Raw genomic sequence first — 17,598 nt, forward strand, 5'->3', positions numbered from 1 at the left:
GGCCCCGCCCCCAGGGCCGGGAGATGCCCGCCTCTCGGCGCGCCGCAGTCCAATCGGGAGGCGCGCCCGTCCGGACGGACGGCAGCCGGCCCAATCCCCGGGCCTCGGGCCGCGTCGTCCCGCCCCCCCGCCGGGCCGAGCGGCGGGCGAGAGCGGGCCTCGGGGCGGCGGCGGCGGCGGACGCGGCCTGAGGGAGCGGCCGGCTGCCGCCTCGCCCGCCGCGGGGTCCATGGCCTGAGCGGCCATGTCCGGCGTGGTGCGGACCCTCAGCCGCTGCCTGCTGCCGGCCGAGGCCGGCGGGGCCCGCGAGCGCAGGGCGGGCGGCGGCGGGGCCCGCGACGCGGAGCGCGAGGCGCGGCGGCGCAGCCGGGACATCGACGCGGGGCTGGCCCGCGAGCGGCGCGCCGTGCGGCGCCTCGTCAAGATCCTGCTGCTGGGCGCGGGCGAGAGCGGCAAGTCCACCTTCCTCAAGCAGATGCGCATCATCCACGGCCGCGAGTTCGACCAGAAGGCGCTGCTCGAGTTCCGCGACACCATCTTCGACAACATCCTCAAGGTGCGCGCTCCCCGCCCGCACACCTGCGCCCAGGTGCGCGCCTGCGCGGCCCCCGGGCCTCGGCGCCCGGGCGGGGACCCCGGCCCCGGCCGCCCGCGGCCCCCAGCTTCTGGGGCGCCGGCCGGGGATGCGCGCCGCGTCTCCCTGACGGCCCGGGGGCCTTCGCCTCTGCTCTCCCGGGGTGGGGGGTTCGGGGGCTCTTGAAAGGGGAAAGCCGGACTCCTTGTGGGGCGTCGGAGGGACGAGGGCTTCAGAAGCGGGGAGGGCCTTTCGTGGGCTCGGGGTGCCATCCTTGCCCCGCCTTCCCAGTTCAGTTCAGAAGAGCGGTGTAGACGGGGCAGGAAACCGCCGCAAGTTTCTCCTTTTAGACTGTTTGTTAGGAAAATTTCCAACATATATATAGCGTAGAGAAAAATAGGAGGAACAGTGAGTCCCCAGGCCCCCTCCTCAGAACTTGAGCAATGTCGATGGGTCAGGGCCCCTCCTGGTTTCACCTGTTGCCCCACCCCCACCCCACCCCGTTGAGTTTGAAGCAAATCCCAGACATTGTATAGGTTCATTAGAAAAGGTTTGTTGACAGAGCTCAGACAAGCATCCGGTGGTTGTGTTTGTTTTTTTCTTTTTTTTAATAGTGTTTTATCAAACTATAAAGTAAAAACTCAATATGGTCAGATATCCAGCCTGTATGCAGATATCCTACATTACCACAGAAGTGTTGTGTTTGTATGAGGATGTAAGTTAAATCCTTGCCTTACAGTTATTAAGACATCTCACAGGTGGTGTTTCATCTCTAGGTGCTTCTGTCCCTTGCTGCATTTTTATCGATTGCTATCCGTTTGGGGGGGAGGGGGGAAGTGTACAGTTGACCAAGTTTCCCCTTCTAGTTTGTGTTCTGTGTGAGCCTGTACTCAAGGCCCCGAAGGAATTCTGAAGAAAACTGATGACAAAGGGAAAGTAGTCTCTCCTGTGCCTAGAATAGGTCATTTCCTTTTTTTTTTCCCTCATAGTTTCTTACTCTACCCTCTTTTTGCCCCTCGGCCTACCGGTTCCCCGGCCCATTTTGGGAAAACCAAATCACAGGTATGAGGAAAGTTGTCTCAAAACAGAGGTAGAGGGAAACTCGTCCCAGAATCCTCCCTGGAGACGCCGGGCTCTAAATTTAGCAGAGAACTGTAGAACCAACCCATTGGCACACATCTTTCACTTCACCCACGAGGACACTCCGGGCCTTGGGGATGAGTGACTCCAAACCGAGCCCTGGAACCCGGGGCTCCACGCCTCCAGGCCTGCATCAGTGATCTCGCACCAGTGTTCCCACGTGATGGATTTGTTAGTAAAACTTCTCTTGTGGATAGAAATAGCTCTTTTAGGGTCCTGCCGGGAAGAGAGTCATTTGAATGATAAAACATGCCTCTCCTTTTCACCTCTTTCAAAAGCCTCTCTGTGAGTCAGAGCTCTGGCCCAATACTTCATAAACTTTAAAGGCTAGGTGCCCAGTATGATTCAGGGGATTAACTGTGTTTAAAATTCTCCTCATCTTCTGGGGTAAAGTGCACTTGATTGTCTTTGTCACAGAGCTTGATTTTACTTCTGTGGTTCCTCAGACCTCTGAACCAAGTAGGTTATAAGATTTGGCTGATCAACTCCCGGTTTCTCTCGGGAGGCAGAGAAACTGCTTAGAAACATAGAATCTTAAAATCTGAATCGGTCTGTTAAGTGTCTTTTAGAAAACTCAGCTTTAGCTTTTCCCACTACATATAAACACTAACTTTTACTGACTTCCTTATCAACAAGAAACAAGATTTGTTAAGCAGTATCCTGTTTTCCTTGTCAAGTTTTTTTTCTAATTGTAGTTCCACATTAAACTCACTTCATCTGTTTTGACCATTTCAGTAAGTAGTTAGCAATTCATCTTTCACTCTAAAACCAGTAATTACCACTACCCCGACCCCCATTTTTATTTGGAGATCACATTGCGAAGGGACTTTTTAAATAAATTGCTTTGTAGAGGCTCTAGTAGCAGATATTTGAATGATAACTCTTCAGAATAATATTTGTGTCTACAAATAGACTTCATGTTAGCAGGCTATTTTTAAGGCGCTAGCCATGTGCTGGGCCTTCTCATATATGGCTTTTAATTTTCATAATGCTTCAAATGGCATTGTCCATTTAGCCAGTGGGGAAACTGAAAACAGAGTTTGAAGTCTACATGAATTTGGGTACCTAATTAACAGGTGGCAGAGCTGGGAACTGAACCCTGTCTTTTTTAAATTAAACTTTTAATACTGAGATAATTGCAGCGTCCCGTCAATAATAGAGAGCTCCTGCATAACCCTTTAACCAGCTCCCCCAAATGGTGAGGTTTTGTAGAACCAGTACAATAATAGCACAGCCGAGAAACCGATGTTGAGAAAGGGAAGATGCAGAACGTTCCCATCACAGTAAGTCTTCCTCATGTTGTCTGTTCTAGCCACTGCCACCCTTCACCTTCTCCCTGACCTAGCAACAACTGATCTTTTCTCCAATTCTGTGATTTCATTATTTCAAGAATATGATATAAATGGAATCTTGCAAGACGTGACCTTTTGGAATTGTCTTTTATCACTCAGCATAATTCCCTAGAGTTGGTGTGTGTTCACAAGTTATAGTCTCTGCCTTTTGATTGCTATGGATAAAGAACCCGCCTGCCAGTGCAGGAGACACAGGAGATACCGATTCGAACCCTGTGTCAGAAAGATCGCCTGGAGAAGGAAATGACAATCCACTCCAGTATTCTTGCCTGGGAGATCCCATGGACAGAGGGGCCTGGCGGGCTACAGTCCACGGGGGTTGCAAAGAGTCAGACACGAATGAGCAGGCCCGCATTCATGGTGAGGATTTACCACCGTTCACCATTTGACCATCTGCCCTTTGGAGGACATTTGGGTTGTTTCCAGTTTCTGCCTATTATGAATAAATCTTCTGTGGACATTCGTATACATGTTTTTTGTAAGCATAAATTTTCATGTATCTGGGATAAATGCCCAAGAGTGCAGTTGCTCAGCTGTGTGGTAGTTGCATGTTTAGTTTTATAAGAAACTGCCAAACCATTTCTGAACTGGCCGGGTTGTTTCGTGTCCCCACCAGCAGTGTGTGAGAGACTGAGCCAGTTCTTCTGCACCCTTGCCAGCGTTTGGTGTTGTGGTTACTTCTTGTTTCCGCCGCTGTAATAGGTGTGTGAGGGCTGTATAGCTGTCGTTTTAATTTGCGTTTCCCTGCTGGCTAACGGTGTTGAACACCTTTCGTGTGCTCGTTTGCCTCTGTGTATTCTCTCTGGTGAAATGTCTCTTCGTGCTTTTTTGTCATTGGTGTTTACTCGCCCCATTGTGTCCGACTCTTTTGTGACCGGATGGACTGTAGCCCGCCAGGCTCCTCTGTCCATGGGATTTCCCAGGCAGGAATACTCAAATGGGTTGCCATTTCCTCCTCCGGGGGTCTTTCCAACCCAGAGATGGAACCTGCATTTCTTGCATTGGTAGGCAGATTGTTTACTGCTGAGCCACCGTTTTGTAATTAGGTTACTTGTTTCTTTATGGTTGAGTTTTGAGAATTCTTTTTGTATTCTGGATACTACTCCTTTGTGAAATATGTGGTTTGTAAAAAGTTTCTCCCAGTCTGTAGCTTGTCCTTTCATCCTTTTTAACAAGGTCTGGGGCTTCCCTGGTGACTCAGAGGTTAAAGCATCTGCCTCCAATGCGGGAGACCCGGGTTCAATCCCTGGGTTGGGAAGATCCCCTGGAGAAGGAAATGGTAACCCACTCCAGTATTCTTGCCTGGAGAATCCCATGGACGGAGGAGCCTGGTAGGCTACAGTCCACGGGGTCGCAAAGAGTCGGACACGACTGAGCGACTTCACTTTCTTTTCCTTTCTTTCTTCACAGAGTAAAAGGGATCCCCTGGTGGCTCAGTCAGTAAAGAGTCTGTCTGCAGTGCAGGAGACCTGGGTTCAATCCCTGGGTTGGGAAGATCCCCTGGAGGAGGAAATGACAACCCACTCCAGTAGTCTTGTCTGGAGAGTTCCATGGACAGAGGAGCCTGGTGGGCTACAGTCCATGGGGTCACCAAAAAGTCGGACATGACTGAGTGACTAACACTTTCACTTTTCACAGAGTAAAAGCTTTTAATTTTCATGAGGTCTAGCTTATCAATTTTTCCCATTTATGGATCATGCTTTTGGTGTCAAGTCTAAGAACTCTTTGCCTAACCCTAGGTCCCAAAGATTTTTCTCCTTTTTTTTTTTTTATAATTTTGTAATTGTACATTTTACTTTGAAGTCCCTGATCCATTTTGAGTTAATTTTGGTATAAGATTGAGGTTTAGGTTGAGGTTTTTTTGCTCTTTGTTCTTTTCTCTGTGGATGTCCAGTTGTTCTGGGATTGTCTGTTGACAAGACTGTCTGTCCCTCCTCCACTGAGTTGCTTTTGCTCCCCTGTGAAAAATCACATAGGCATTTTGTGTGGGTCTGTTTCTGGGTTTTCCGTTCTATCCCATTGATCTGTGTAGCGCCTCTTCTCCCAGCATCACTCCATGCTGATGGCAGTAGCTGTATAGAAGACTGAATATCAAAACGATTTCTCCTACCTCATTTTTTTCAAGATTGTTTGAGCTGTTCCAGGATGTGTGCCTTTCCTATAATTCTGGAGTAAGCTTTCCTATGTCTATTAAAAAAAAAAACAACAATAAAACCTTGCTGTGATTTTTATCGCATTTGCATTAAACCATGCATCAGTTTGGGGAGAATTGACACGTCTCCTGTATTGAGTCTTTCAATTAATGAACATGTTACGTCCTCATTTATTTAGGTTGTCTTTGATTTTTTTTCAATCAGTGTTTTGCACTTATCGACAGACATGTCCTATACATGTTTTGTTAACCTTTATACTTAAGTATTTCATTTTCTTTAGAGCTGTTCTAAGTGATACTGTGCTTTTCAATTTCCACATGCTCACTGTTAGTATATAGAGTAGGATTGATTTTGCGTCTCAATTGTGTGTCCCGTGACTTGTTAAATACACTTAGTGATTCTAAGAGCTTTTTATTTGGAATTTTCCATGTAGATCTGCAAGTTATCTGCAAATAGGGGTACTTATTCTTTCCCTATTGGTATGCCTTTATTTCTTTTTCTTGCCTTACTGCAGTGGCTAGAACTTCAAAAGAGGTAAGGGTAGTCATAGCTTCCATTTCTTTCCTGATATTGGCGATTTGTGTCTTCTCTTTATTTTTGTCAGTCTTCTGTCTAGAGGCTTATCACTTTTACCAATTCATTTTTCCTCCAAAGAACCAGCTTTTTGCCATTGATTTTTCTTCTGTTTCCAACCTCATTTATTTCTGCTTTTTAGTATTTTTTTCTTCTACTTCCTTTGATTTTATTTCGCCGTTTTTTAAAATTTTCTTGTACAGATTTAGATTATTTGAGACTGCTCCTCTCTGCTAATGTAAACATTTTAAGTGCTATACATGTCTTCCTCAGCACTGCGTTAGCTGTATCCACGTAGCCTGATATGTGGTTTTTTAATTTTTATTCAGTTTCATGTGTATTGTTCCTCTTTTGGGGATAGCTTCTTCGGCCCACAAGTTGTTTAGAAGTGTGTTAGTTTCCAAGAGTTTGGAGATTTTCCTGTCAGCTTTCTATCCTGATCTCTGTGACTCCGTAATGGTCAGAGAACGTGCCTTGGATGGTTTCGGCTCTTGTAAGTTTGTCGAGGTGCGTTTTATGACCCAGAACGTGGTCTGTCCTGGTGCACGTTCTGCCGGCGCGTGTCGGTGAGCGGCCCGCGGGTCCCTGGGAGCGCAGCATGCGCTGCGGTGTGGAGTTTTCTGCGCGTGTTGGTGGCTCGGTTGGCTGATGCGCTGTTGAACTCTGGATTGTTGCTGATGTTTCTTTTTAGTGGTTCTGTCCTTGCAGAGAGTGAGGCGTGCAAGTCGCGAGCTGTCGTTGTCTGTTTCTCTTTTAGTTCTGTTGGTTTTTGCGTCCTGTGTTTTGAGACTCTCTTGTGTGGTGTGTAGACATTTAGGATTGCTGTGTCCTCCTGGTGGACTGGTCTGCCTGTTGTGTAAGGGCCCTCTTGGTCTCCAGTAATTTTCTTCGCTCTGCAGTCTGCTTCAGCAGCTGTTTTAACGTAGCCACTCTCTTTAATGAATGCTCTCATGGTATGTGTTTTCCAACCTTTTGCTTGTGTTGCTTGATTATGACTGACTCTTTGTGACCCCCATGGACTGTAGCCCGCCAGGCTTCTTTGTCCATGGGATTCTCCAGGCAAGAATACTAGAGTGGGTTGCCGTTTCCTGCTCCAGGGGATCTTCCAACCCAGGGATCGAACCCGCATCTCTTGCAGCTCCTGCATTGGCAGGTGGATTCTTTACCACTAGCACCACCTGGGAAGCCCTTCCGTCCTTTAAACCTACCCTTTTATATTTTGGGTTTTGTTTCTGCCGTTTCTTGCCTTCCTGTGAGTTATTTAAATATGTGTTAGGGTTCCATCCTAGTTGATTTTTGAGTGTATCAGTTTTGTATTGCTATCGCTTTCTTGGTGGTTGCTCTAAGCTTACAATATGCACATGTAGCTTACCCTAGTCTACTGGACTCTGCTCTACAGCCGTAAGTGAAGTGTGGGAACTTCATTCCCGTTTAGATCCCTCTGCCCTCCCCCTTGTAGGATATCTGTCTTCTTAAGCGTTTCTTGTACTTTGGGCACCTCATCAGATGGTTTTACTTCATCAGGTATGATTGAAGAAACTCGCAAGAAGTAGAGTTTGTTATATTTACACTTGTTTTTACCTGTTGTGTGTTCTTGCCTTGCTGAAGTCTCCTAAGCCTTCTCCTGTTACCCTCTCCTTTCTGTTTGGAGAAATTTCCTTTAGCCATTCTATAAGCGTGGATTTGCCTGCAACAAAGTCTCTCAGCTTTCTTTGTCCAAGAATGTCTCTATTTCACCTTTAATCTTGAAGAATGTCTTTGCGGCAATTGGATTCACAGCTGACACTTATTTTCTTAGTACTTGAAAAATTTGCCACATTCTTCTGGCTTCCATGGTTTCAGATGAGAAGTCAAGTCTTTCAGGTTGCTGTTCCCCTGTCGGTACACGCCTCACGACTCTCCAGACCATTTTAAGATTTTTTCTTTGTCTCTGGTTTCCAGAAGTTTAACTATGATTTGTCTGGACATAGATTTCTTTCAGCTTATTGTATTTAGAGTATGCTCAGCTTCTTAGGGCTTCCCTGGTGGCTCAGTGGGTAAAGAATCTTTCTGCAATGCAGGAGACCCGGGTTTGATCCCCGGGCTGGGAAAATCCCCTGAAGAAGGAAATGGCAACCCACTCCAGTATTCTTGTCTGGAGAATCCCATGAACACAGGAGCCTGGTGGACTACAGTCCATGGGGTGATGAAGAGTTGGACACGATCAGTTGGAGCGACTGATGCTTCCAGCTGCTTGAATCTGTATATTTATGTCTTTTGCCAAAATTGGGTTGTTTCTCATCAGTATTTCTTCACATACTTTTGCAGTCTTGCTGTTTTTTCCCCCTTCCCTCTGGGACTGTGGGGATAGGTGTGTTAGCCCTCATTCCTGACCACCAGGTCCCTGAGGCCCTTCTGCCCTGTGGAGTGGGGTTCTGACCTCACCTCTCCCTAGACCTGGCTGACACCAGGGAAGCGGGGGTCAGTAATGGCCATCGGCCCAGCTCCCCACAGGAACTGGTTGGGGTGGAAGCTTAGCTCCCTACCAGCACTGCCCTGAGTGGGCGGGGATCAGAGCACCTCCTGGGTGTCTCGGCAGGGCCGGGGGGTGAGGTCCCGCCTTGGCCCCACCAGCCACTCTTCCTGGTGGCTGCCTGGAATGTTCGCTTGGTTCCCAGGAACTGGAAGGGGATGTGGAAGGTCGCTTCCCTCTCAACCTCACTGAAACCCCCGAGGAGGACGTATGCAGTTTTTCTGTTGGTTTCTGCCTGGAGTCAAGTGGGTGTCTTCTGCTGTAAGACTACCCTCTTCCTGGCCCTCTGTCCGGTCACATGGCTGCCCATGGAGCTCTCCCCATCTGCCTCTTGGCTTTTCCAGCTTGGAGGCGCCTGCAGCTCCCTGTCCTGGATGGGTGGGGACAGTCGGGATACCTGGGGCTCCCTGCCGCGTCCCTCCTCAAGTCTGGGGCCCCAGGCAGCCTGCCGCCTCCTTCCCACCCTCTTTCCTGTGTTTGATTTCTTGTGTCGCATCTAGAGTGTTTCTTGCATGTAATGGAGAGGGCCTGAGGGGAGCAGAGTGTCTCTGTCTTGGCCGAGCCGGAGTCTGCATCCTCCTGGTCTTCCAAAGCCAGGCTCAGGGCTCTTCCTTGGCGATCACAGCTGTGCCTGAATTTGGTCCCTGTTCCCATGCTACGGGGCAGTGGATGATCTGAACCTACTAGTTGCTTTGACTTCTGTAAATACTACACGTAAGACTTCCTAATCTTTCTTGTTATTTTTATAATCTTTAAGATGCCAATCTGTCACTTCCCAAGTGGGCTGTCCTAAAAGTTTACGTCATTAGTGTTTCAGAAACTGTGCAGGCACGCCTCTGATGCTGGCGCGTGCCTCGATGAGTGTGTGGACGCCCCAGACCAGCATGGCTTTATGTCACCGTGCTTTCCACCCCCGCATCTGTGACTTCAGGAGCCGTTTTTAACTGCTAGCTTTCACGTGCAGCTAGAGGTGAATACAGTGTGTTAGCTGTGTGAAGATCCTTTGTTCCGTGGCCTGGGAATCACACACAGAAAGACGTGGGCATATCATTGAACTGTGCAGAGTGGACCTTTCTTGTATATTTATGTATTGATAGTTTTAAAACCTTCTGAAGAAGGGGGTTATTAGAACCTGTGGTCTTTTGTTGGCACTGATACAGGAGAATCCGGTTCAGCCAGTGGTTTGGGCTGTGTCGAGGGTGTGTGCCCCGCACTGGTGGGAAGGGAACGTCCAGTGTGCGCAGCCCCCACCCTGCAGGCCCCCTTGAGAGCCGGGGAGGCGGTGCGCTCGTGACTGGCGTGGAGTCCGAGGCACAGGTGGGAGGCGGCCCCTCAGTGAACAGGGCAGGTGAACTCCGGCTGCGGTGTCGGGAAAGCCTGCCACGGAGGCGTGATGTGAGCGGCCCCTGAGAGCCCTGCGGGGTCCCCGCAGGGGGAGAGCTCACCGCCGAGGCTGTCCGCGAGCGCTCCGTGTGTCCGTGGGTCAAGACGGGGCTCTGGGAAGGCGAGCTGGTGAAGCACGCGTGTGGCAGCGAGACAGAACCTGCTGGTGCCGAGGACGGTCACGAGGCCAGCTCGCTGGAGACCTGGGGTCCCGCGGTGGCTGGGTGCTAAGCCTTCTTGCTGGAGAACTCCTCTGTGTGCATACAGCTTCAGGGAGCCCTCTGCACGCGGCAGGTCCCGGTCCTGGGTCGGCGTTTGCTCTGTGGACGGCAGGTTAAGAACTTCTGCTATAGACTGCATACCAAGGGTACATTAAGCTTTGTAAATCTTTTCTCTTTATTTCTATTATTAGAAGGTCTACTGTGTCATCTTTACCTTTCTGTTTGGGCCGATGGGACTCTGAAGAAGCCTCCACTGCTCTCCTGTATTTTTAAGCTCTTCGAAACTCCGGGCCTGCAGTCCCTGCCTCTCGGCTTTAGAAGCACCACTCGGGCTTGAAGCTGCAGTGGGTCTGTGTGAGAGCAGGAGCACAGATGTGCGTCTGGGGTCTGCAGGAACAGTTGGGTTTTATTGCTTTGTTGGGAAACCTCACTTAAGTAAGGAAGTTTACTTCTGCGTGTGGACACACATGGTTGGTCCTTTAGCAATGTCAAAAAAACAAAAACAGCAACATCTTTCTCCATGGGTTAAAAAGAAATCCAGAGATGCCCCCTGGCATTGTCAGAGGCTTCAGAGCACGTGGACAGTGGCTTTTGCCCTCCTGTTTTCAGGACGCAGTGTCTGAGCTTCAGCCATCAGATATGTGTGGTTTGGGAGACAGCCGTACTTGTGCCAGATTGCGTTCTGTCGGCAGCTTGTCATGATTTTTTGTTGTTGTCGTTGAGAGCAGGGACGTGGATCTTATCGGTTTTATATGGAACCGAAGATCTAAACTGAAGCCTTACCTCGAGATCTAATTATAGGGTGATCTTCAAAGAGGCTAATGTTGTGTAATGGACGTGACGCTTCACTCTCGTTACCTGAAGGGAAGTGCCGTCCCTTAAAGACAGGCTGGTTGAGTTCATGTTGTAACTACTATAGTTTGCAGTTAAACAAAAGCAACCCAGCCCTCTTCGCATCTTGTCAAGTGTGCTGGAGAAGGGGGTCGCAGAGGATGAGATGGATGGCGTTACCGACTCAGTGGACGTGAATCTGAGCCTACTCCCGGAGAGAGTGAAGGACAAGGAAGCCTGGCGTGCTGCAGTCCACGGGGTCGCAAAGAATCGGATCACAGAGAGTGCTGGACCAACAGCTGCCTAGTGTCAATGCTTCACCCTCTTAGAGGAGCAGGACGCGAAGAGCAGGTGCTGCATGCGAGAGATGCGTCTTTCTGAGTCTGTCTTTTCTGCACTAAGATGTCTTTCTCACATGGGGACACGTGTTCGGTAGGTCCAGCTACCCTGGTCTATGGAATGGAAGACAGTTTGCATCCTGCCTCAGCGTATTAGGTAGAGAAGCCGTTGCTTCTGTGTTGTCGTGGTGAACGGAAGCGTTGGAACGCGTGCTCTTGGAGGTGTGGCGTCAGAGGGCCGTGAAGGAACAGTTGTCGGTCCTGAGAGTGCTCGCAGGCGGACCGGACCGAAGGGAGCAGGGAGCAGCCCCGCCCCTGGCCCGGGCGCCAAGGGCAGGAAGTGTTCCCGGCCCCACTCTGTTCGGGGAGTGCGGGTAAAGCAGACAGCCCCTTTCTCCACCCCCCGGGCATCTGCTTTACTGTCCAGTCTGAGCGACACGGCCCCAGCTCTGTCCAGTGGCCCCGTTAGACTCAGCAGTGAACACCGGCCTCGAGGAGTCGTCAGCGCACCAGGCTGTAGGTGGTCAAATGACTGGGTAACCCTGAGCGGAAGCTCTAAGCCACAGAACCACGCAGACTCGAGAATTTGTGCTAATGCTGTCATTACCGGAGTGTCGTGGTGATGGTGCGTAGTGCAGATTCTGCCGAGCCCTAGAGTGCTGTCAGGGGCCGCCAGTGGAGGTTCCTGCTGGGTCTGGGTAGGTGAGGTCAAAGGTGTGGACCACGGGAAGCCCGCACCCGTCACTCCAGGCCAAGCCCTTTGCGCCGTGCCACGTGCCTGATGGTGAGTCCTCCTTTCATGGTGTTTCTCTACCTGGTTGGCATCTGGGGAGATGGGAAGCCCAGGGGAGGGCAGGTCAGGAGAGGGGACATCGCTTCTCAAGTCCCGGGAAGGACCTGGAGCCCCAGGCCGGGTGGAGGAGGCCGCCGGGACCAGCCGCAGATCATGTGATGAGATTCGTCTGCACGAGTGTGGTGGGAAGCATCCTGATGCCACACGGGTGACTTAGACCACAGACATGCTGCAGCAAGCCCCGGCCACCCACGCACGCCTGCCACCCAGTCGCACTCATTTCCAAGGTAAATTTTTGTGCCTCTCTGTACAGTTTTACAAGCAAAAGACTTGACATTTACCAAGAAAGGAAACGGAGTGATTATTTAAAGTCTCACCTTACTGCTGGCTTCTGTCACAGGTGACAAAGGACAGCTGCCTCTGGGCTTCGTTTTTGGGATTTTGATAATGCCGATCAGCGGGATTTTTAATCTGTGTTTTCCACTGACACTCAGTTGTCCATCTACAGCTGTCGGCACCCACGCAATGACCCCAGAACTATTTATACTTTTTGTGGTCACTTAATGTGTTGCTGTTGTTTTTTCTTCAAGGAAATGAAGTTCCATAATTTTAAGCTGGGGAAGGAAATGTTTTCCCCAGGAGTCTGATGACTCGATTAGACCGATGGAGTTTGAAAGCTGTGTTAGAAGTGTGCAGTGACGTGGGACCCAGGGTGGGGGGCTGGGGAGACTCCCGAGGTGAGCCAGTGAGAACAGCGCAGTGGCAGGCTGGCCGTCCACCTGCTTATCAGTACATATCTGATGCAGCTATAAAGTGATGGGGCTGTGTTGTTAAACAAACAGGCCGGCGCTCCCGGGACACACTCGTTAAAGCCGACGTCTCATTAAGAGTGATCAGCTAGGGCAGCCACGTCAACAAATCCTCAGCGTGTGTTTGTGTGCCGGATGCCGTCTCCGCCCGGAGGCTTCTCCGTGTGGGGAGCTTCTGTTCTCTGTTTGCGGCGCTGTCGCTGTGACCTCACTGAACCCTCAGTAGCCTCGCTGGGCTGCTTCTCCGATGGGAGGGACTTTCATTTTCCTGCCGGAGTTGTCCTCTCGCCATTCCCCCCCCCCCCCCGACCCCCACCACCTCCGAGGAGGAGAGACGTGGGGCTCGAGCCTGCTGCCCCAGCGGGCCGGGCCCTGGGCTGCGGGCGTGGCCCCGCCTGTGTTTGTCCAGCTGTGCCAGGGAGCAGAACCTACTTGGCTGCAAATCGCAAGCCAGACTCTCCCATCTGGCTTTTATTAGTAACAGGGCCGGTGTTCTTGATCTCCACCTATCTATCTGACTCCTGTTTTGATCTCCATGCTGATTCTGGACTTGGGAGCGGAAGAGAGACAGGCTCACTGAGTGTGCGCTTGTCCAGGGTCACCCGCTGGGCTGAAACTCCCTTGTCCGTGTGTCCGTTTGGGTCTTTTTCTGCCAAGAGGAAATAGCCAAGTGATCGTTACTTTAGGAAGAAATGTCACTGTACCAGAAGGACACCATCACTTTCCGTTTCCTGGTAGACGCTCGCTGGGATCCCTGGTTTATGTGAGGAGTTAGAATTTGACAGACGGAGGAGAAGCTGCCTTTCTAACCTCGCACACCTCACGTTGGGGAACTCGCCTCCCAGAAGATGCTTCAGTGACTCAGGTGTTTAGGAGACGGACACCCTGGGACCCCCTTGACACCACGGTCTATGGAGCAACACGAAATACAGGCCTCTTTCTGCAGGGATTAGTTCACCTTCCTTGAGTGAGTTCATTTAGTCAGCAGGGACCGATAGAGTGAGACTTCCGCATCCCCGCGGGGAGAGCTGCCATCAGCCCCTGTCGGGTCCTAGCGGGGTGATTCGTAACCTGCAACTGAGGGCTTCCAGAGTCCTGAGCAGGTGAGAAGGCGCGTCCCAGTGGGGAGAAGGGTGGGCGGGGAGGTGGGAGAGTGACCCTGATCAGGCCCAGGTGATTCCAGTGGCAGCAGGAGACAGGATTGAAGGGCTTCCAGCAGAGGATTGCCTTGATCTCCGTTTTTAAAAGATCCATCTGGGGAAATACGTTAGAGCAGGGTCAGAGGACCTTCTCCCATCCCCTCGTGGGATAGCTGTGTATACATATGTGTTTTAAAAATAACCTTACACATGAGTGTAAAAAACGTTCAGCAGAAGTCATCAAGGAAGGAGAAAGAACACTATTCCATGTGTAGGTTAAGCTGTGTGAAGTTCTGATACTTGTCCCTTTTTGACTAACAAAAATGGCAGATTTTATACGGTCCCCCCTGAAATTTCAGAAACACTTCAGCCACGGACAAAAAGAGAAGATTCTAGGCCTCCTCCTCGCCACGTGTAACCATAGTGACTGCTTCCGGGCCGGGCGGGGTGCTCAGGCTCACAGTCTTAAGAGAGGGGAGTGTTGCTTACGGGGCGATGACGTCCCCAGTTTCTCCTGCGGGAACTTGGCCAGCGGAGCAGTGACTGGCGCAGGAGAGCCCGGCCACGCTGCCTCTCACGGGGGACGAGGTGCAGAGCTCGGAGGGAGGCGGGCTCCCTCACACGCTCACACCGTCAGACAGTACCGTAACATACACCAGGAGCATGGCAAAATAAGCGCTTATTTCTATGAAACATGAACTTAAAAAAAAATACTTTCTATAGTAAATGTTATTTTAGAGGCTGCCTTGGTAATAGTCATTTTACGAGTCCTTAGAAATATGATTTAACAGTCCAGGAGTGATGGTTTAATGCCTTCTTATATACTTTTCTGCAATTACCATGACGTTTTCATTTTGAATTGTAGATGTGTTTTTGGTTTTTTTTTTTTTTTAAACTGAATTTGTGGTTTGAATCTTGCTTTAGAATTTTTGTAATCTTGAATATTTTCAGAATGTGTAAATATTTGCTGAGGAGACCACGGCGTCTGTAGCATTTTAAGTGGGAACTTGTTTCCTAATTCTTCGTAATTTTAGGAAAAGAGCCACCAGGTTGCCTGAGCTCTCTTTTATCTAGTACAAATTAAAACTCTTGTGACAGTAAATTACCCTTTCCTAGTCTTTCACGAATTTTTTAATAATAACATTTCTAAATAAAGAATTGGAAATAAGGAGAATGTTGTAAATGTAGGCGTTTTTGAAGGAGATTAAAAGACAGGTCTTTATTTTATTGACATAGAGTTGATTACAATGTGTTAATTTCTGGTGCTCAGCAAATTGATTCTATATATATGTGTGTGTGTGTATATTCCTTTTCATACTCTTTTCCATTATGGTTTATCACAGGATACTGAATGGCATTCCCTGTGCTATACCCAGCAGAACCTTGGCACTCATCTGTCCTGTGTATGATAGTTGGCGTCTACTCATCCCAACCTCCCACCCCACCCCTCCCCTGCCTCACCACCCCCCCACCCTGGCAACTGCATGTCTGTCCTCTATTTCTGTGAGTCTGCTTCACAGATAAGTTCATTTGTGTCATATTTTACATTCCACATATAAGTGACATCATGGGTATTAATTTGTCTTTCTCCTTCAGACTTACTTCCCTTGGTATGATAATCTCTAGGTCCATGTCTGTACCTGTAAATGGCATGTCATTCTTTCTCATGGTTGAGGAATATTCCATTGTATATACGTATCACATCTTTAAAGACTTAAATCTTGAACCTTCTGAAACAACTTCGTCCAATGTTGGAAGTTAGTGATATAATAAATATACCTATTTTCTTTTGTGTTGTTTTTATAATTACTACTCGGGCAGCCGTTTCCTTGAATGTCACCTTTTCTCCCCCAAATGGTTTTGACGTTGGTCCTGTCATCTGACTATATAAATGACATGAAGAGGACATCATTTAGTGCTTTGTTATAGATAACAGGACGAATACCTGGCAGTTAGAGTGCCTGAATTTGTCTGGGGGACTGAGGAAAAGTTATCCTCTGTGAAGAGACATTCTAATTTCAGACTAGATTGAGCCGAGACTGCCAGCAGCTAATCTAATAACTCGGTGGTGTTCTGGAGATTCTAGTCAGTTAAAAGACAAAGAAAGTAGGTATATCTACTGGAAAGGAAGGAACAAAATTAACATTAGAAATAGTAGATCCAAAAGATCATCCAAAAAGTTACTAGAATTAAAAATAGTTACAGGAGTGACTGGACACAAAATAAATGTCCGTGGGTGAACTGTGTGTACACATAGGTGCTTTCCTGTAATAGAAAAATATCCCATTCCTAACGCCAGCGAGAAGGATGACACAGCTAGGAATAAGCAAGACGTGCTCACACACAGTCTATATGGAGAGAGCCCTAAAACTTCACTGAAGAAGGTGAAACTCTGGAAGAGCTGCTTCTTTTGGTGGGGGTGGGGATTGTCGCTGTTGTAAAAACGCCAGTCTAGGAGTTGAACACAACCAGTCAGATCCCTATTTATTTTCCTTGGGGCTTGACAGAGCCATGCTGAGGTTTGCGTGATGAGTAAATGTGTGATGATAAGTAATACAATTCTGAGAGAACGCACTGTTTGGGATAGTTATCATGAGAAACACTGTGTTCCCACCAGCAGCCTATGAGGGCTCCAGCTTCAGGGCACCCTGAGCGGCACTTGCTGTTGCCTTTTTGTTTCTTTTATGGCCACCGTGGTTTGAGTGTGAATGTCCTGATGGCCTGAAGATCTTTTTCTTGTGTTTATTCGTTGCTATTGTTCTGTGTCTGGTGAAGCTCTTTCTTTTGACTTATTGACTTCTTCCTGTTTATAATCAAACCTATGTGAGGATTCATCTTAGTTTTTATAATGATCCTATGAGGGCTAATGACCGTTTTTGCCACGCAGATGTCAGAGAACTGCAAATACCAGTGATTTTCAAAGATTTTTCAAGAGCATGTTGAGAATGTGACGTTGGAATGACAGAACCTCAGAAGTCCGGTTCCTTCCGGCTGTCGTCAGCAGCCCTGGTGCTGGTTTCTCTGCCTTCCGCTTTTCCTCCCCTGCGTCCTACCCGTGACTCCAGCTGAAGGTATCTCAGCCGTTTTCCCATAAGATGTTTTTCGTCATCCAGCTTTAATCTCCCCTCCAGATCGAATGATTTCCAAGCCAGGAGGGACCACCACGGCTGTGTGTTGGCCCAGAGCCCTCCCGCTACTGCTGAGAGGGGTACCTTAAGTCGTGTTTTACGTTCCTCCCCACCTGGCATCTGAATACCATCACACAGAGTGAAAACGCTGCCCGCTGGGGCAGAGGGCCCACACGCGCCCTCCTCGCCCCGCCCCCTGACGCCCTCCTCGCTCCGCCCTCTGATGAGGGTGGTAGGGGGGCGGTGGCAAGGCAGGCTTTGTGAGGCCAGGCTGTTTGTGCTCTCCTTGGTCTGCACCCCTGACCCAGGGGCGCCTGCGTGTCTCCTTTCGGGCACGGGGTTGACTTAGGGCGTGCTCTCTCTGCGGAGGGCTGCCCAGTGACTGAAGGTGGTCATGAGAGCCCCTGCCCCCGGCAGGGGCAGGCGCGGCTCCAGTGCCCCGAGGTGGGGGTAGCCTCCTGGGCGTGTGCTGGGCTCGCTGGCCATAGCCTCCTGGTCCAGACCCCCTCCCTGTGTGTGCCGAAGTGCCTGGCAGCCGTGGGAGATTTTCTGATGCCGGCTCAGTAGGCCAGAGGGGCCTGGGATTGTGCATTTCTGATCAGCCCCGGGGAGGGGGTGGTGGTGTGGCACAGGTCAGACTCTGAATAGTGAG

At 49.7% G+C, this 17,598-nt stretch overlaps 1 protein-coding gene across 2 annotated transcripts in view; it reads left to right on the forward strand.

Annotated features, from left to right (window-relative positions):
* Positions 1 to 244: 244 nt before the first annotated feature.
* GNA12 (G protein subunit alpha 12) overlaps positions 245 to 17,598 on the forward strand; it is a 69,790-nt gene continuing 52,436 nt past the window's right edge. The window contains exon 1 of one of the 2 annotated variants that reach the window (XM_061153773.1): positions 245 to 556. In XM_061153773.1, coding sequence (XP_061009756.1) covers positions 245 to 556 — 312 coding nt within the window. Of the gene's footprint in view, positions 590 to 17,598 lie in introns of both variants that reach the window. The other variant, XM_061153774.1, reaches the window with a different exon arrangement.

Source organism: Dama dama, chromosome 10, assembly GCF_033118175.1.
Source record: "Dama dama isolate Ldn47 chromosome 10, ASM3311817v1, whole genome shotgun sequence".
Lineage (NCBI taxonomy): Eukaryota > Metazoa > Chordata > Mammalia > Artiodactyla > Cervidae > Dama > Dama dama.